Here is a 20,813-nt window from a genome sequence, read left to right as displayed (position 1 = left end):
TGCTTTCCAGCTGCAGGATGAAACTACTTAGTACATAATTGTGATTTCTCTAGTAGATTTAAGAAGTGCCAGGCCAACTTTTGGTCCTATCCATGAATCACTGTTTGCCATCCCCTCTACTGTGCTGAGCATCCTATACTGGGTGAAGAAACTATAAAAGGGATCATAAAAACTGGCCCAAGTCTAAGGGACACAGTCATGCACCATTCAGCAAATCTGACCAGAGAGCAAGCGGGACTGGAGCCAGTAAAGGGATCGATAAGAGATGCTCAGGTAGGGAAACATTTTCACCTTATTGATGAAACAACATGAAAACACACTCTTCACGTTCAGCTGGGTGAACTAATTCCCTGCCTGACTGCAGAAACACCAGTATTCATGTAAGGGATGGTTCAGGCCTCGCCACAAGCTCTCCAACGTGCATTAACTTACCCAGTCCAACACACTGCTGCACCTCAGTCCTCCCTTCTGTGTTAATCCAAATCAACATTTAAATATGCACAACTCCTGAGCCTCAATTGAGTCTGTGCTTTGCTCCTGGGCACCACAAGACTTGGCTGTCCCTTTTTTCACCCACCAGAGGTAGTGGGGGTGTCTAATTCTCTGTCTCTCACTCCTCACTTCAATTGTAAAATCATTGCTTTTGCTATCAAATCAACCCAGCCTTTATTCAGGAAAGGTACTTTTAACTTCTGTAGAATTTCCCACTCCCACACACCATCCAGGAGACAGCCTGTATGAAAGATTTATATCAATCCTTTATGCAGCAACACAAAGTTATATAAAAGCTAGGATATGCAGAATACAAAGCAGGTAAGAAGCATACTTTAACTTGCAGGTGACACAGTTAACACTGAAAACTCAAGACTGGCACACACAAGTCTAGCTCTTTCCAAATAAAATGAAAAAGTGTGGGGGGCTTTTTCTGAACTCTGGCACAATTTGCAACACTAAGGGAGATCCTGGCCCTGCTCCATCACTGAGTGTTTGAAGTCGGTTTCATCAGGCAAGATTTCATTAACTGTATGTTGACAATAACAAGACAAGGCTCAGCACGATGGGTGCAGATTCAACAGCTTTAAAAAGATCACAAACAGGAGCTGCCCCCAAAAGGGACCTCTAACGACTCAAGCTTCCCCTGACCTTGCTGCCACCCAGGCAGTCTACTTGGGGGACATGGAGCACCCCAATGTGCAGCATGGCCACAGGGCAACATTTGCCAGAGCTCAGGCGGAGAAGCAGGAATGAGCTGCCGAGGGCAGGATGAGGGCAGGAAAGTCCCGTTCAGCTCACGCTGCAGTTTCACAACATGTTGGCTTCAGCGACAAAACCACCTTGCTGGGTCCCTCCTACAACCTCAGCCTTCTGCCCCATGCTGGAGTCCATGGCTCCTTCTGCTGGCAAAACCGCTTTTGAATCTGCTCTGTAAACTCCATCACTGCAAACACCAGCATTAGAGATGCCATCCTTTCTGGAGCGTACCTTTACCCCATGTAATTTAAAGAAAAAAATCTGCTTCTAGCACAGCACTGCACACACTTAAATCAGTGGAACCAGAAAGAGGTGCACTGCAGCACAGCCATGAGCTTTTCTTATGCAAGTTTCTTGCCAAGTCCAACATACAACACAACTACATGCTAATATTCTCAAACACTATGTAAGGAGTTTTTTTATATTACCTGCAACAACGATACGTACAACTTTCTGTTCTTCTGCTCTGAACAAATTCCTTTTCCCTCAAAACTCCAGTTCTGGAGGATCAAGTAACTGAGTGAGAATAGAGCAATGAAGAATTGTCCTCTACTTGCAAAGAGAAAGCTGGAAAAATGTTATAAGGGAGAGACCTAACATAATTTTAATCACCTAAGAGGACCGTGAAAACAAAGTCAAATGCCTTTTTACAGCTTGATGGGATCCTAGAGTAAAATTTCACTTCCCATGACCTCTAGCTCTGCATCCTTGTTACAACACATTCTGTTAGCATATCACACAATTACACAAGAACGTCAAAAATTTAGGAGGTAAAGGGTTCTTTTCCACATTCTCTGAGTGCTAAAACAATTACATTCCCTTCATAGCCCCTCTGAAAAGAAAAAAACTAAGCCATTACTATGGTAGTTCTTGACAGCAAATTAAAGCCTACCTAGAAGTTTGGCTCCCAGATGCTGCTGTGGAGCCCAGCAAAGGTCTGAAACTGCTGAGGAAACCGATTTCTCTGGCACTTGTGGTACAGGGATGGTATCAGCAAGGCATTTTCCCTCCTGCCCCATGGGATATGATGAACACTGTTGGGTGGTGATAATGTCCCAGACACAATCCAGTCTCACAGCATGTTGGCTCAGTGCTCCTTCACCCCAGAGAGAAGACTACACAGGATCCCAACACACCAAGGTGTCGTGATTGCATTTCTCCCCTCTGTTGTTACCTCTACACCATGAACATCCAAAACCATGACCCAAAAGTGAACATGCCAGCTAACCAGGCCTGAAAAAAACATGTTTTGCTTGGTTTTATTTGCTAAAGCCCACCCTGCAACCACAGAGTCTCTAACAGGTGAGCTAGAGGAACAAAGAATGGACTTTGGCTTAAGCACAAAGCTTCTTCAGCACTTGATTTCTAATCAGTGTTACTAGACTTTAATAATACTGCCTAGCCTGGCAGTCAGCTGCTGGGCCCACCTCTCACAGTCCATCACCACTGCTGCAAATAAAAAGACAGAACATTCGGAGGTGATGTATGCACCTCCTGTAGGCTACAGCTTATCAGCTGCCCATGTCCCAAGCCCAGCTCCATATCATTAACAGAGGTAGAAGGATCTGCACAACTAGCAAACACAGAACTGAGACCATGCTTCCTATATGGCAGGTAGGGTGTCAAAAGCATTGATCCTGGTGATGGAAACACTCCAGATTTTGCTACAGACAGACTCATAGAATGGTTTGGGGTGGAAAGGACCTTAAGGTCATCTAGTTCCAACCCCCCTGCCATGGGCAGACACCTCACCCTAGACCATGTTGCCAAAAGCTCTGTCCAACCCGGCCTTGAACACTACCAGGGATGGAGCATTTATCATTTCTTTAGGCAACCTGTTACAGTGTCTCACCATTCTCACAGTAAAGAATTTCTTCCTAGCGCCTAATCTAAATCTACCCTCCGTCAGTGTAGAACCACTGCCGCTTGTCCTGGCACTACATGCCCTTGTAAAAAGTCCCTCTCCAGATTTCTTGTAGCCCTCCTTTAGGTACTGGAAGCTTTTCTAAGGTCTGAGATAGTCCAACTCTCTCAGCCTGTCTTCATAAAATAGGTGCTCCGAAAAAAGAGGTGCTGCAAGCTACACCAGGCTCAGGGAAAACTGTGAATAGCTCTTGGGCCCTGCAAAGTAACTTAAGTTGTACACAGTTTACTCAGGACGCGTAAAAATACCGAGCACTTGAATAGTATCCGTGTAAGGCATCATACAAATGAAAACATGTAAAGATGTCAACTTCAGCTCTCTTCCTAAGTTCACGAGAGCACACCTTCCAAAGTAACAAACAATGGCAGATGTTATTATTGGCTTTTGTCATTTCTAATTTGTTCCCACAAGACATATTCCCACTGAACGCTTGAAGACTTAAGCTGCCAGAAGAAACGACCATCAGGGTCCTAGCTGGGCACCACTTGTGTCTCTGCACCACCCAGTGCTCCAGGGCAGTGCAGCAGCTGTGAGCCTCTAACCAGAGAAGAAAACCTCTGCAGAGCAACCTGGGCAGTGTTGTGACTCAGCTGAAATACCTTATTGCTGATGTTAAGCTTTGGTTCAGATAGATTCAAACTGTTTAACTGCCTGCTTAATAGCTAGCTCTGCAGCAGCATTTGAACAGAGGAGGCACTTGTCTCCCTCCTCCTGACAGACAAGCCACAAACAGCCGGTCATGCTGGGTCAGAACCCATTTTCCCCATTCCCTCAGAAAGAAGAGGGATGTTTGTGCTGGGGACACAAAGGCTGATCTGTTCCAAGCTGGCCACAGTCCTCCTGCCTGGTTCCCATTGCTGGTCTGACACAGGCTGGCGTCAAAGGGGGAAGGGTAGAAAAGCAAGTCCCATTGCCCCAAAGCCTGCTCCTAGCAAATGTCATTATTTCAAAATGTTACACCTTGAGAATACTCGTAGGAAGCACTCATGAAAATCTCAGCTGTGTAAATTACAGTTTAATTTGTACATTCAACGCTGTGCTCTTTAAAAAGAAGTTTTTTTCCAGCAGAAAAGCTGTGATCTACAAAGCAGTTCTCTCCTTGGCAGTCACTACCACTTGCTTGTTTTGGTGCAGCATAGGTCGGGAGGGAGGAATGATAATAAAAACATGAGCGCTTTTTTCTCCTCACCTTGAACGGTGACAGGCTCAACAGCAAGAAGCTTTATATAGTGCAGTCAGCACCCACAAGAGAGGAAAAACAACATCATGGGTCTTTGTCTTGCAAAGCTTTACTCAAACTTAGCTTCAATGAAATCAATTAAGACATGTTACTCATGCAAAGCTATCCTCATCTATGCAGTTACAGGATCAGAGCCCAGGCAATACGCAAACCTCCAGCCTGTACAGCAAGGCAGAGGACTGGATAGGGCATTCTGCCCGACCTTGCTGGCTGCCCACCCCACTTCAGCCTGCAAAGCGGAAGATCTGTTTTCATATGTTTGTATTTTCATATATTGTTATTCTACAATATTTGTTTAAAGGCTGAAGACACAGTGTGATCTACTTCTGTTTTGAAAGCACTTCCAGGGAGTACCTGTGCACAGGAGCCGTGGACCCAGCCACATGGATCCTCCCAGCGCAAAGTAGCCGTGAGGAAGGCTGGTCTGAGCAGGCCTCCCATTGCCCTCCATCACCTCCCACACTAAGCAGGAACATGGCAGGAGGTGGTTCTCCAGCCTTCTTGGTTACTGTGGCTCATACACAGCACCCTTCAGAAGGACTATTTGAAGGACTCAGGATGCACTACAGGGTCCATCAGCCAGAACTGAGCCCCAGAGGAGCTGATGACAGGGGCACCACAGCTGAAATATCTGTTGAATCAGACTCACATCATTTTTATTCCCAGCATTTATCAAGGAAATAATGTTCAGAAAAATGGAGTTATCATTGCAGAGCTGTGTCTCACTTGAGTTTTCTCAATCAGTTATTATACTGGGTACTCTTCACGTAATACTGTAAGTGCTTTCTTTGCAACACTCTCCCAAAGCTATGATTACAGGTTTAAAATTAGGGGTTAGTTTTAACTCACTATATGTCCTAATGATGCCTATATTTAAAAGGGAAAAAAAACAAACCAACAAGGTAATTGGGTTGCATTCCAGGCCTGAAGGCCTCAGGGCTCCTGAGCTAACCCAGCTTCTCCCAAGACCTCAGACACCAAATACAGCAGACTTACAGTTTATGCACTGTCTTGTGATGATACCAATTCTGTCACTCTTCAATCATTCTTAAACTGCAGTTGCAAATTTGCACTGCTTTAGAGATAAAGAAAACCATTAGGGTTGGCTGTTAGCCAGGTGATAAAGCCTACCCGGACACAGCATTCATCCCCAACAGGGATCTGCTAACATTCACATACACAAAGCACCCAGCCAGGATAAAGTCAGCAAGCTAACGTTTTGATTATGCAATTACTTGTTCAGCTACAACTGCAGGTTTTCCTGCATAATCAGGATGATAAACATCAAACTTCTTCTAATGCTGCCCCACATCCTAAATGATGCAGTCAGAAGCCAGAAAAGAGGCAACCAATACCCGGAAAAACAAGGTTGGGAGAGAGGGAGAAGAGTGTTGCATTGTCAGGTCAGGCTCAAAGGACTCTTCAAACCCAGAATATGTCCGATGACTGTCACAGTCTGGCATTATACACAGCAATGGCACCAAGGAAGTAGCGAACTCATATTTCTCCTGCAGAACCATCTATGCATTGACAGTACAACAGAGAGCGTAGGAGGGCACCTACAAACCTCCTGTTCAGACGGGAAGGAGGTCACATTTCTGCTGGGTGCAGCTTGTTAGAGGAAACTACAGACCAGTCTTCACCTGAAATTTCACTTTTGTTGTCTCCAAAGACAATGACTGCTTCTGCTCTGGTTAAACATTATTTTTAGTGTGTCTCTGCTGTTGCAGATCAGAGCTTTTCTCTGAACAAGAAAGAAAAATCTGAAACGCCCTTTGGAAAGCTGTTGATACAGCATCTGTCAGCCTGGAATTTAAGAGAAATGTGGAGGTTTGCAGAAGCAACATTTTGATGCTTTTCTAATTTGAGACAAGGACCCCACAGCTTAGGCACAGATCTGACTGCGCTGAATTACTCAACCTTTATGATTAGCCCTGAACAGTAGATTAAGAAATAACAACTGTTTAATCAATTATTACTGTGCAAAATGACTGAAACCAGAGACTGAACTGCTGCCACATCTATTTTACAATGCTATTGCTCATTATTCTTCACAGGAGCAAGAAGGGAGGAAGGAAAAGCCAAAAGGGTTGCGGAGGGGCAGTATGGAGTCAGGTTTGCTAAGCACAGTAAAGCAGCTTCTTAACATAGAGCCTCAACTGAAAAGCTTGCAAGCAGGTCTTTTCAGGCATGCAGGAAGCCAGCAAAGTGAGTCACCCAGTAAGGACTAAAGATTTGTCCATATTATTTTAAAGGAGAATTAATGCCCATATCAGGGACAGGATAAAGCTGCATAAGCATCATTGTTTCCCCATCAGTGATTTATGTCATTATAGCTTGCTAAAAAACATCCTAATCCCACTGAAGTCAATGGGAAAATTCATGCCAACCTGAAGAGGAGGTGGCTTTCGCTCTCCCAAATTCTGGTCTGCATTCACTCCCCTTTTCTGGCACTCTATCAGACAGGAGGCTGTCCCCACCAGCCCAGGCATCATCTGGTCACCACCGGAGGGTCAGCCGGACACAGACAGTGTATAGAGAACACAGACCCCGAGAAAAACCAAATCTGCAGGTGCAGCCTCCCGTGAAGCACTCCAGCAAACAAATCAGCACAGAGACTCCTTCCATGCAGATATAATCAAGACTTTATTTATTTCCATTTTCACAGAACAATTAACTTAATCTACATAGCACTGACAACAAACAAATTCTGTCTTGGATAAGAGCAAATGCAGGTACAACACACACACAAGTTCTACGCTTACACTATATGTGTGTACCCACTTGTACCTTGTGCCCATGCAATACTGCTGATAGACATTTATAGTGGTACCCACACCAGGGCTAGGTTAGAATTAAACAGCTACATTAAAAAGCATTCTTAAACCAACATCAGCCAACATAATAGTAAACAAAATGCAAGCAAACAAACAAAGAAACAAAAGAATGCATCGTATATTCCCCCACAGAAATAATTTCCCACTCTTTATGGTTTCATGAGATGGGAAATTAGATTAGATATAAGGAAGAAGTTCTTTACTGTGAGGGTGGTAAGGCACTGGAATAGGCTGCCCAAATAAGTGGTAAATGCTCCATCCCTGGCAGTGTTCAAGGCCAGGTTGGACAGAGCCTTGGGTGACATGGTTTAGTGTGAGGCATCCCTGCCCATGGCAGAGGGGTTGGAACTAGATGATCTTTAAGTCCTTTCCAACCCAAACCATCCTACGATCCTATGAGCACTTCTTGATTCTTTCATATACATACAGTGGTACACATAAGGCAAAAGCTAAAAAGGTAGTGGGCCAATTTAATTTACAGATGCATTGAGGAGATAGTAAAATCACACCTAGAAGAGCTATTTCAGGCCAGTTTTAGAGACTTGAGAAGTTTCTTCCTTGTTTCCACCTGTATTCAAGGCTTCTACTCTGACTTTCATACGAACAAGGAAGCATATCCCAGAACTGTGACTAACTGAAAAGATCAAATGTAAATGTCTTACAGGAATTCATGCAATATATCACTTGTGACTTCTCCACTGGAAGCGTACCTGTCTTGGCTCATACCAAATATACATCCTTATCCACATCATACAATGTGTGTATTGATAGAAAAGTAACAGAACAAAGTGATTAAAGAGAACAGCGCGTCTAAATTTTCCAGAGAACAGAATGAACACCTGCACTTAAAGAAATGAACTACATATTTTAACAAAATGGGAAAAAACTACTGCATTGAGTTTTCTGGCCATGAAAATTTCCAGTTGATAAATGTGACATGATTGCAAAGATTTTCCACGAGGAGAAGGTACTTTGGGTAATTCCCCGCTACTCCACATAGAAAATTCTACTTAGAAAAGTTTCTGAATGCAAGTTCAAATCAGCCTTTAGAAAGCAAACTGCTTTGTTTTTAAACATAAAATGCCACTTCAAATTAAAACATCATAAAGATTCCCACAGAAACTTGCATTTTCAAGTCAACCCTTCTTTTCCTTCCTCAGAAAGCAAAAGGTGTTTGTTTCTCGATAGTTTGTTAAGAGAGTAAACCTTGAAACCTTTCTAAGGTCTAAATACTATTTATGCACATAGACAGAAAGCTCTGGCAGTACTTGAATGAAAACTCAAGCATTAAATACTAACATTTCAAGGTATGCCTAGCAGAAAAGTTCAATATATATGTAAAGCAAGATCAACACTGAATGGCCCTAGCATAGCACCGGCAAAGCCCAGAGTCAATTTCAGTTTATTTTTATTGAATGAAATTTATAATAAGCCCAGACTGACTGTTTATTTCCTCACGGCTTCACAGACAAAGAGCTGCTCTTTTGATAGTCTGTCCCACATGTTTATTAAAATAGATATAACACAGTGAAAGGAAAACATAAAACTGACAGAGGATCATTTTTAGTTTCAGGGGTATTTTATCCGCTGCCTCTTAGAACTTCAATTTATGAGTTCCTTAATGGAACCTTTCAGGGTTGATTTTAATGTGTTAAGTGGAAATTCCACTAGTTTGTTACTGCAATGTTTTCTTTATGATCTGCTCTCATACATCACTTGGGTCTGGCTTATTTATACAGACAGCCGTTCACTGAATGCACTGGGAACCTCTTAAAATTAGTTCCTTTCACTTACATCCTTCCTGAATTTAAACACTGGTTTCTTTTATCACCTTTTTGGCTGGACACTTCTCCAGCATTCCACAAACATGAAGAAGGCTGGAGTTACTACAAAGTTTTTTCATCTTTTCTTTTAAGGCAGTGTCGTGGTTTAAACCCAGTCAGGTAACTCGTTCACTCACTCCCCTCCTTCTTGCCCTCCCCCTACTCCTGGAGGGATGGGGAGGAGAATCGAAAAGAATGCAACTCCCACGGGTTGAGATAAGAACAGTTTAGTAACTAAGGTATAACACAAATCACTGCTGCTACCACCAGTAATAACAATGATAAAGGAAATAACAAGGGAAGAGAATACGACATCTCGCCACCAGCCGATCGATAACTCGCCCCCCCAGCCCGACCAAGCTCTGACTGATACCTCCTCCAACCCCGCAGTCTACCCAGCCCTTCCGGGTAACTGCCCTCAGTTTATGTACTGGCCATGACGTGCTGTGGTATGGAATACCTCTTTGGTCAGTTTGGGTCAGGTGTCCTGTCTCTGCTTCCTCCCGCCTTCCCCTCCTCCCTGGCAGAGCATGAGGCTCACAAAGTCCTTGGCCAAACCAAAATATCGTTGTTATCAGCTCTGTTCCTGAGCTGAAAGTCAAAACACTGCACTGCACCAGCTACCAAGAAGGAGAAAAATGACTGCTACTGCTGAACCCAGGACAGGCAGGAATACAGATTGCCTCCCCAGGACTAGAAGAGACTCATGCCTACAATCATCCCAGCATCAGCCTGCAACCTCTGCAAGAAGAGGGCAGCAAAAGCCAAGACAGCAACAATGGCTTCAGGCAGATTAGCTGTGGCATCTGTAGCACCCTGGGGTTTGTCCACAGGTTTTTAAGTGTTGCTTTTGTCTTTCCCCAACAGCGTGCTCAGGATTTCCTCAGTTTGAAAGAATTTGAGCTATGTTAACCCTCTGAGCAGTCATTTACCTGAGCTTCTAAGATTTAGATGAGTTTAATGTAGGCAAAGCACAGTAATAACACCCAGAGCTCTTCCCAAGGAGTCTGCCGTCATCCAAGTCACTCCAGCTTGAAGCTTCCTCCCCTTCTCTTGCAGTAAGCACATCTTCCTGACTTTGTGAGGGCTCACAACCACATCCCCTGCTCTGGAACAGGCTTCCAACAGGTGCAATACGTAAAGCCTCTCCATGCAGTGTTGAGCCCAGCCCACTGTGCTACCTTCAAAGCAGAGAGACCCGATGGGTAACAAAGGCATCAACTCAGCCTCTCCATACACAGCAAAGACCTAGCAACCTAAAGTTAGTACAACCACACTGGCCTCAAGAACATTTGAAGGTCAAGCCCCAAACAAGGGACAGCTGTTGATGGGGCTGTTCATTACAGAAGTATGCATATAAATACATCTTACGGTGTGTGTCTTGGTGCCTAGGTATGTATTTATATGGTAGGTAATCCTACAGGAATCCTTCTGGTTCTCTGGAGACACCCCTCCATCCCAGCCACACATCACTGGTGGAGGAGGCTGGCTAAGAGAAGAGTCTGCCACTGCATTAGACAGGACAAAAAAGTCAAAAGGGGCAGACAGTTACCAAGGGTAATATGTCCTTTGGGAAATAATAGTAATTTGGAAGCGTTTTTTTCTGTTCCCAGTATCCCCAACAAAAAACACCACAAAGAATCCCATGAAACAAAAAAGCCCTCAACAAAATGAATCAAAAAAAACACAAAGAACTTAAGCAGTGAGTACTGAATGCAAATCCTGCTTGCTTCATTCCTGGAAAATACTCTTGAATATCCAATAATTAAATCCCTTCTTTGGCTTCACATCAGTAAGAGAAGGATCCCGCTGGTTCCTGCCCGGCAAGAGTGAATCTGCCTGCTATGAGGGAAATCACGTCTGGCACTGCTGTCCTGCCAGTCCCACTACTGACTATCCTTCAAGGCTGTTTCATAGTGACTAAAGCCCAAACTCTGAGATAAACAGATAAACTCTCACTCTCTGAGTTAAAGCTATTAGCTTAAAGCAGCCTCAATAAGCTACATGCTGGATAACATTAAACCTCTCCAGCATCTTCACCTTCACACAGCTGCCTCTTTCTCCCCTTACAGAATCAGAGCCAATGGCAGTTAAAACATACATGCCAGCACAGTAATCATCCTGGAAACATCTATATCGAAATAACTCAGACAAGAGTGGGGACACATTATTTCCATGGTATAGCTTTCAATACTCTCTCATAACTACTTGATTATGTTAAAAGCCAAAATAGATATTGCACCAGCAAAATATGTCTACGGCAAATGAAACATAAAGCTTAACTAATGGCCCTATTTCCCTGAAAGGGCACATGAGGCTGATAAATAGTCCCATTAGGTCATGGTATCTGCTAGAGCAAATCAGTTAAGTTGTGCCTCCTTTGCCAGAAGAGGATTTATATTCTGATGCTGTGCTTTTCTAAAGTAAAAAAGTTTTTAAATTTTATTTTTATGTTACAATATGCCTCTGACTTTCAAATACTTGGGAAAAGGATCCTGTTTCTCAAATACTTACACCATATCAAGATTTACCATTTTTTAGCATGCCATTAAAGTGAACAGAAGCTATTCACACAGATGCACACTCACAAGTTACTGACCTGTGTTCTGAAGCAAACTCGTTGCTCAAATACACATCATCTTTAGATGGAGAGATCCCAGAGCAGTGAGGAATAAACAGCCACAGCCTTAGCTTTGATGACTTAGAGCTGTGCCAACAAGCATGACTTCCAACAGTTCAGCAAAAAGCTGCACAACACTTTCAGGAGGAGTGTGCTTTATGTTAATCATTTCTAATCAGAGACAGTTTCTCCACCATCTACAGTTCTGGCTCATTCCCTTACAATTAAGAATTCCATTTTACCCAATAGCTACAATTCAGATGTACTGCTTTGGCAGTGACCTACTCTGTTGTGCCCTTAGTATATGCACAGCAAAAGTTGTAACCAGTTCAGTAGTTCAAGTTCTAGGCAGACAAAATTAAAGCCAGACTGTAACAGAAGTGTACAGTAGCAGCAGGAAGAAATTCAAGTCTGCCAAAGAGTTACGCAGAAATTAAGTCCCATAATTTAATTTACATGAAGGAACAAACTGAACCCAACAGCAAGGCTGTATCTAGTGGTAAAGCAATCTGAAGGACTAGTCACAGTTGATTAAACCTTTGGTAAGCAAGGTTGTTAACTTATGTTGTGGAGAAAAGTATGTTTTGATAGCTAAGTGGACGATGGACAAACCAATTTTGTCTTTTTCCAACTGCTCCTGCAAGCAGAGCTTGGTCAATGAATTTTGTGTCTGAGTTCATTACTCAGTGTTGCTGGATACCATAGTTTTAATGAACCCCCTCTCTTACAGAAGTGCAAGACCCAGAAGGCAAGGCCATTAGCCATCTTCTAAAGCATGAGGACCAAGCCTCACAGAGCTGCTTTCTTGGTCCTGCAACATAGCAGCTGACAGATGTTCATTTAAGAGCATAAAAGAGGCTCACCTTCCAATGTGTAGCATGAGTGACAAGTAGCACTCCACACTTCCTACATACCTTGTAGTTTCTCACAAAACCTCTATTCCAAATCAGCCATACCTCACCTCAAACATCTTCAAACTCCCTCCTCAAGGCATGTACCAAATGCTGCTACCCTGATGTTCCTTCCCATCTCTACAATGAGCTGTGTGCCCCTGCCAAAAGAGACTGTTTATTCCCACCAGAGTCCCAGGCCTTTCCCAGCCTGCTACAACTGTACCATTTTCTCCATGATTGCTGTAAGTACAGATGTCTTGGCAAAGACCATTAGCATAGACACAGCTTATACCAAGAGCAGTATTTTTCTCTGGTCAACACAGTTTAAGGTTTGGAGAGGTGACTCAGCCGGGCACAGTGAAGCTCCCTTCCCACCAGCTACAGCTTCTGTAGGAAGATCAGAAGCATTTACCTACACCTACCTTGTCAAGCAAAACTGTGTTATACAGGCTAGTCACAAACCCTATAAAAGTTAGGTTAAAAGACTTTTTGCATGTTCTAGAAACACCAGTACCATCTCTTCTTCACCAATCACTTTACTGGGATGCTTGAAGAATTTTTTTCGGATGGAAAGCCAGTCTCCTGTGCAGCACTGGGACAGGTTTGTTCCCATCATATTTTGCTCATTTACACATGCTATTGCTCTCTTGAACTACTGTTTCCTCCAATTTCCCTTCTAGTGAAGTAGCAGTACAAATTCTAACAAGTAGCCATGGCAACATAATCTTGCAGAATAAAGTACAAAATAATCCTATGATCAGAAATCTGAATTAGAAAAATGGAATGGAAATTATGTGTTCTTAAAGCCTGGAAGCAGAGTGACCAGCAGAGCAGATTACAAATAGATACACACTCCAAAACTTATGAACTCTGAATGCACACAAACAGATGCTATACTTCTAAGTCAAATTTACAGACAAATTACTACTAGGAGAAGCTCCACACTATGTGGTATGCAAAATATTAAGAAAGTGAAAAAAGTAAAAATTGTTCTCAACCTATACTTGAAACGATCAACTACTGGGATCAGCACCTGTATTGGGCTGTCCCAAATCTAAATGCCAGTTTCAATCACAGAGACTCTGCATCAGCTCCCTTGGAGCAGGCAAAACACAAACCCAGCATGTGACAGGGATGGGGAAAGGCCAGTGCCACTGGCAATCAAATGTGGGAAAATGCCTTTACTGGATAGTGGGACCAGCCTTCAGTGAAAAGGCACCTACCACAGTAACACAATATACAAACACTGTTTCATTAACTATGGCAAAAGCCTTCAGCTTCCAATTTTAGTCTAATTGTTTAAAGAGTCTTCAAAGAGTTACACCAAGTTTTCAATTTAATTTTCCACACAGGAATTACTGCTGGGTTTTTAAAACCATGCTTTTTTTCCCCCCTAATGATACTTAACATATCAACTCCGTACGTGCAATTGAATCCCAGATGCCTAGACATATTTAATCTTCTAAGCACTCTCAAGGAGCTGGTACTAAGTCCCTTCTATACAGCTTAGTATAGGACTTCCAAGGTAGGTGGGTTGAGGGGGCATGCTGCACTTGGTCTAGATAAATCTAGGAATTTGTTGCCCACAACGGCTTTATTTTCTTTACAGTAACTGAGAAAGAGGACTTGTACAAGATTTACTGCAAAGAAGATGTACTGATTCTTATCTGTGAAAGGTGATACAGGCTGTCTGGACTGCTAAATTAGCCTGTAATCTAATCTAATCAATGAAGGACACATCAAGTGCTCCCACTCAAGCTTCCCCATCAGCCACAGGCAGCTGAAACAATCAAAACTGAGATTCTGAGGGACTGCTTAGACCTGGTATTCTTGAGGATAAGATTACCTGCTCCTTTCCCTTTCAATTTCAAGCTGATGTGTGCCAAGGGCAGCTACACAGGCTATGAAATGTGGTATAACCTTTAAGTACAAAGCATTTTCCTAACTGCATATTTGCTGGCACTGAAGAAAAGGTAAATTGTTTTCTCCGTATACTTACTGTGAGTGTAAAGAATAACTGCATACAATTTGCAATCACTGAGATTTACAGCCCTGAATGTAGTAAGTAGTTATGCCACACAGGCACTTATTAAGTGCTCTGTGCCTCATTTTTCCCCTATACTTGCAAGAGACACGCTTCCTTGGATAAATATTATATTTTGTTAACCCCCACAAATCTCCCATTGTCTCTGCTTTACTGAAAGAAACATGAAAACATAGATAAGATAGGAAAATACAGCCAACGAGTAGCCTATTTTACACTACTTCAACGTGTAATTCACACAGGCAGAATTGCTTTGCTTCACTTAAAGAAAACATAAAAAGGGGAGGAAGGGAGAGAATCCTTACAATTCTTACAGAAGTATTGTTTGGAAAATAATACACGTTACTATGGTACAGACTGCACCATGCTTATTCTTACATTGCTTTAAAGCTGTGGATTACTCTCAAGAGGGCTACAGAAGATGACTATGTCTACTGTCTATCTGCTAAAGTTCACTGTGTTGGGGGCTGCCTCTCTGTGGGAGATGTCTGCAATCCCAGAGAGGCTGCAAGAGCCAATTCTCAAAGGAGCTGTGCCCCCTACCTTGCAATTGCGTTAACTTACCAGGGAATCACCCAAAATCAATGAAAAACTCTATCAATACTAAGATGCTCCTTTTCCCTATACAGACCTTCCATCACCATCATCAGAAGAAGCTTGTTCACACACATCAAACAAGTTAGGAACTGATGCGACTGAAAAAATACATCCTGCAGCCGGGCAGCAAAAACACACTGATGTGGGTTTGTTTCTACACATCCAAATGCAGCATCATGCAGAGAGGTCCTGCCTGACATTAGCACAGGCTACCTCAATTTTTCATTTTTTCACTGAAAACATAGAGATTGCACAACCAGCTCAGTTACAGAGCATGCCAAGGGGCTACTTTCATCTAGTATGCTTTGATAAAAACAAACACCTTTTGTGTCTTGAGAGGCACTTGAATGTAATGTGCTTCACACAGCACAAAGGGGATGCTTGATTTTCCAAAGTGCTTATTTAACAAGACCCAATTTGACAGAACCTCAGGGAAATTATATGTACAAACAATAGCTGTCATGATAATTTTAGCTGCCTTCCATGCCTGCAAATATGCACTGTACAAGGAGGCTGTCCCATCTCTTGTGTAAGGAAATCCTTTGCACTTCTGAACACTGGTGAGAAGCTCCATCCTGACATACTGAACACCTGAGGAGTCATCCCAAGCTGACAAACCCAACAGCAAGACTTCCTCTGCCCCTGCTCACTGGCAGCTTTGCTCCCCTGCACCCATGCCCAAGCCGTAACAGAAAGCCCACAGGAAATTAAACCATGCAGGCAGAAGAGGTCCATCCTGCAGATGAGGACAAAGAAGGATTTTCTAGAGCTCAAGTCCTTCCTCACCATCACCATCCCCTCTTCTTGAACTTTCTGCTTTGCAGCTCTTCCTGTGACAGTGTCGCCTGTTGCCTTATATCCGTTCCATTTATCAAATCCTACCTGATTTCAAGGCACCCTGGCCAACCCCACAGATCAGACTTGTAAGAAGGAACTTATTTCTACTTTAGCTTAGTAGCAGAACTACAAAGTCCTACAGAAGTGAGGTCTGCAACAGACTGATACCCTTTATGAAAATGAGAGGACAGAACAAGCCAGCACAGATATTAAATTCATTAGAGGAGTTCCTCTCTCATGGGTCTTACAGCTGTGGCCCCCCACACCAGCACAGCAACTGCAGCTACGCCACCCCTGACCCTTCAGTAGGTAATCCCTACTTGGACCAGCTCAGAGACAGCAACTAATGCAGCAAAAATGGCAAGTGCCAAAATAAAACATTGCCCCATCCCTTCCCCTCTTTGCAGACCTTCCTCGCCCCATCACCAGCCCCAGTGCCAGCCCTGCAGCCCACACACAGTGCAGAGGGATGGGGAGGGATTTTCTGTTCCCTTCCTCCTTGCACAGGAATGCAGGAGAGACTACAGTGTAGTGCTGAGCTGGTAAATGGCTCATTTCACTGAGCAAGCAATTTTAGGAAGGACACTATATACCAGACAGGCTCTAGCACTCTGGAGGGCGTATTGAACCATACTGATCGCATCTTCACTGCCGATAACCTCTAGGAAATACTCAACCATAAAACCCTTTCCAGGAATGCACAATGCACTGCGCAATACCCAGAGCCCTGCTGCATTGCGAAGTGTGACCCTCATGCTTCTCCCCTTGCCATACTTCCGCAAATTCAGCTTTCCTGGTCTGGAAGTCACCAGCAAGTCTCAGAGTCTCCCTGAAACTATAAATGGTACTTTCTGACCCTGGAAACACGCTGGCATTGCTCTGTTAATTGGAGAAAGATATTAGAGAGTATCTGTGCAGGGGTCTTGCCCTGCCCCAGCACGGACTGCTTTGTGCAGTAACTAACTCTCTAAGAAGTCAGGAAACAGCAAATTCCTATTGTCTGGAAGGAAAGGAAAATCAAGGCTCTCCCTCCTATACATTAAAGGGAAAAAAAAACCAACCTATTGGATTTTCCTTCCTTTAGTAATAAATTGTCCACTTTAGACTGTGCTACTGAAGAAAGAGCTTCAAAGTGGGAGATTGAATTGCAGAGAACCGTTTTAAACTGCCTGTTTACACAGGCCATTCCCATGGAGAGGTTCCCTCTGAAGGGAGTAAAGCCTCCTGGGGCAGCGCTGCAGTCGGCTCTAGTCTTGGTTACTCTGCTGAAATAGCAAGAGAAAGGCAGGACAAAACACTGAATTCAGCGTCAGAGTATTTTAACCCTACACAGGGATGACCAGTGAAACATGCTCTCCATTTACAGATTACAAATTCAATCACAGAAACAACCTCTGAGGCACATCAGCCTTCACGGAGCAAAGAAATGCAAGAAAATAGCTGTGACAATGAGCGGAGTGAAGAGAAGGAGGGTGGCAAGAACCCACACTGAAACAGCTTCATCTTCACTCCTACCAGGAAGAAAACTGAAGGCTTTTTCAGACTCGTACAAGCAGCAGAGCGTTCAGGTGCTGCTACTGCAGGCACCACAGAGGGAGGGAGACTGTTGCAAGCACTATATACATTACTCATGAGATCACACCAAAGGTCAGATGTTGCTTGGCCTGCACCCCAGGGAGCACTAAAGCTGTGCAAACAAGCCAGTGACAGTATTCAGATCAACAGCTGCAGTTCAGACCTCAAAGAGAAGTTCACATTAAGACTTCACAGGTATCTCTATAAGCAATTCAGCTGCAGTGAGGGAGGATGAGACACACGTTGCTCCCAGAGGAGAGATGTAATTGCCCGTGGCTTCCAAAATCCTCACAGGACAGCACTCTTTCAGAGTTTTCACTACCACATGGACACCACCAAACAGCTCCTCAGCACACCCTGCTGCAGCTGACATTTTCCCACCTTCCCACCTCTTCAAACTTTTCCCATAACTTTATGCCCTAATTGGCTGCTCAGGGCTGATCCTCAGCGGCATCTCCTAAGCAGCAGCACCTCCTCTGCTCTTTGGAATAAGCACCAAAAAGACACACGTGAAAACATGTTCAGTACCAAAGAGGCCACAGGCACAGCGAGGTGGGAGGAAGGCGATGGCCCTGGGGAAGCGGTGCAGCAGCATGCCTCAAATGCCACTGACCTCCGGTTAAACGAACTAGTGGGCAAATATGTAATCACTTTATCGAACACGCGCCAAGGGTGTTGCTGAAGCTGCTCATTCTCTCAGGTGGAGCACGTAAATTAGTGCTTCTGAGGAGACAAGAATTAAACACCTGCGAATGCCTCTTGCTGTGCTGCGGAACCCAGCTCTGCTTCTACTCGCTCCCTCTTCAACATCCGTCCCGCTCTGAGGGACACCCTCCTCCCTCCACACCAACGTTTGCTCTCTGCTCCAGGCTCAGTTTCTAAGGCTACTTCTTACAAAAGTGTTTCAGTTACCGTTGAGAAAGGAAGTGAAAGCCACTGCTTTGCAGGGATGGTTAATGTATGAGTGAGGTGCTGCCAGCTTCAATCAGAGCTCTTTGCCCCCATCATCCCTATCGGGGGTGGGATTGTGGAAAGGGGAAGAAGGAATTGGAGGGAGGGAAGGCAGTGTCGCGTGTTTCCAGATGCCCAGGGAAAAGTCCCCAAGCCTCTCCCTTTCAGCCCGGAGGGGGTTCCATTACTCCTTTAACCCTTCCTCTGCCGGTACCCAGCTCCCCCCGCCTTTCTTGGGCTGAAGAGCTGCGAAAACACACAGACGGCAGCTCCTGAGGACCCTTCAGCCCAGAAGGGGTCTGCGAGGCTCCTGCGGGAACCCTCAACGCGGGAGCCGACCCGGGGGCTGCGGGTCTCCGCGGCTGATCTGAGGACAGAAACTTAACACCCAGCTTCCCGGCAACCCGACCTGCACTTCCCGAGGGGCCACAGCCTCCGCGCACGTCGGGGCTCCCAGCGCGGCTCGGAGCAGCGGGATATGAACTCTCCCCGCTGGAAAGGCGCCCGGGGAGCGGTACGAGGGGAGCGGTACAAGAGGAGCGGAGACACCGCTTCACCCCGCCGCTCGGCTCCACCGCCCCTCGGGCAGCCGAGCTGACATGCCCCATAGCTTCCCATCCCGGGCTGCCCCTGTTCCCCGTTCCCTACCTTCCAGCAGCACCTCCTTGCCGGCCCGCTTGAGAGCCTGCACCGCCTCGTCGTGGGTGGCGTCCCGCAGGTCGGTGCCGTTGACGGCCAGGATGGCATCACCCACATAGAGCGCCTGGGTCTGGTCGGCCGCCAGCCCCTTGAAGATCTTGCTGATGAGGATGGGCATCTTATTCTCCTTGCCCCCCTTGATGCTGATGCCCAGCCCGCCCAGCTCCTGCTTTAGCACCTTCACGCACCGCTTCTTGTTGGAGACGGCCTCGGGCACCTGCTCGGGGGGGTCGGTGAAGGCGGTGCGCACCGCCGCCGCCCCGCCACCGCCCTCGGCCCCGCGGCACGCCGCCCCATCGCCTCCCAGGCCGTTGTGTGCCGCGCCGTCGGGGCGCTCCTCGCCGCTCAGCACCAGCGCCTCTCCGCACAAGTTGGCCAGCACTTTGTGCCAACGGTCCCGCACCAAAACTTCCAGCCAGCCGCTGCGCTGCGCCCGGCCGCCGCCCGCCGCCGCTACCGCCATCTTAGGAGCATGCTTGAAGCGCCGAGTGACGGCACCCCCGACACGGCACGGCGGCACCGGACTTCAGCCGGGGGGCGGCGAGCTCCCGGCGCGGCGGGGTGGGGCGAGGAGCCGCGGCCGCCCCTCCGGGGCCGCGCCGGGGCGGGCGTACCTGGAGGCACCGCCCGCTGGTGCCGCGCCTGGTGCGGGTGTGTGTGGGGTGCGTGAGTGTGCCCGTGTCTGTGTGCGTCCGCGGGTGTCCCCTCTCCCACGGACACCTCTTGGGGACACGTCCTGGCGGAGCCGCAGCTCCCTCCGAGGCGGGGCTGTGATGGCATTTCCCGCTTCATCGGGGAGGTGAAGGAGATGGGCGGCAGAGTAAACGAAAGCTCAGACTTCGCTTTTCCCTTTAAAGTGGATTCAAACTAATAGTTGGCACAAAGGTCGCTAGATTTCTTCTGAGTGAAAGTCGATTTCAAGTTGTTTCACAGCTTTGGAGGGTGGAGGTGGTGAGTGAGTGCCAGGGAGAGTTCTGCGCATTTTGAAACTGGTTTCTTTGCCCTTTCATTGCAAATTTTTCAGTCCATTGCCCGTTTTTCAGCTTTTTCCATGCTCACTTTCTTTTATGAAGAAATCTAGTGCCTGATGAGGGGCTCCAGGCTCCAACTCAGGCACCAGAGAAGGCAAAAGGCTCACACTGTTGGTTTTGACAGCAATGTGGCACTATGGACACCAAGCACCTCCTGGCATGCCTTTGTTCTTCTCTTTAAAGAGCAGCCCTGGCTCCTTCCCAAGCCAGGCTGAAAACTCCAGTGTTTCTGGACCATTCGGTATGGAGTAACAGCTTGGGGAGGATGGGGCAGCCACTGAAGTGATAGACCCATTCGTGTTGGCCACTTGAGTCATGCAGGTCCCACCTGAAGCGATTCCATTCGTTTCTGACACCAGGTTTTGCTCCCAGGTACACACAAGTGCCCCAGGTTAACATGGGCTGGGCAGTTTGGGACTCACCTCCTCAGTGTTGATGGGAGCTACATATAGCGGCATTGTCACTGGACAAACTTGTCTTGGTTTAGTGGG

General features: G+C 45.8%; 1 protein-coding gene across 1 annotated transcript in view; it reads right to left on the bottom strand.

Moving 5' to 3' along the window:
- Positions 1-19,847, bottom strand: part of SNTB1 (syntrophin beta 1) — a 116,858-nt gene extending 97,011 nt beyond the window's left edge. Inside the window, exon 1 of the mRNA XM_062627096.1 lies at positions 19,241-19,847. Within this exon, the coding sequence (XP_062483080.1) occupies positions 19,241-19,754 (514 nt within the window). The 5' untranslated portion in view covers positions 19,755-19,847. The remainder of the gene's footprint in view (positions 1-19,240) is intronic.
- Between the last annotated feature and the right edge of the window lie 966 nt (positions 19,848-20,813).

This window comes from Pezoporus occidentalis, unplaced genomic scaffold, assembly GCF_034315485.1.
Source record: "Pezoporus occidentalis ecotype Australia unplaced genomic scaffold, CSIRO_AGI_Poc_V1 ctg3, whole genome shotgun sequence".
Lineage (NCBI taxonomy): Eukaryota > Metazoa > Chordata > Aves > Psittaciformes > Psittacidae > Pezoporus > Pezoporus occidentalis.
Note: the sequence above shows the minus strand (reverse complement) of the source record. Positions and strands in the feature narration are given on the sequence as shown.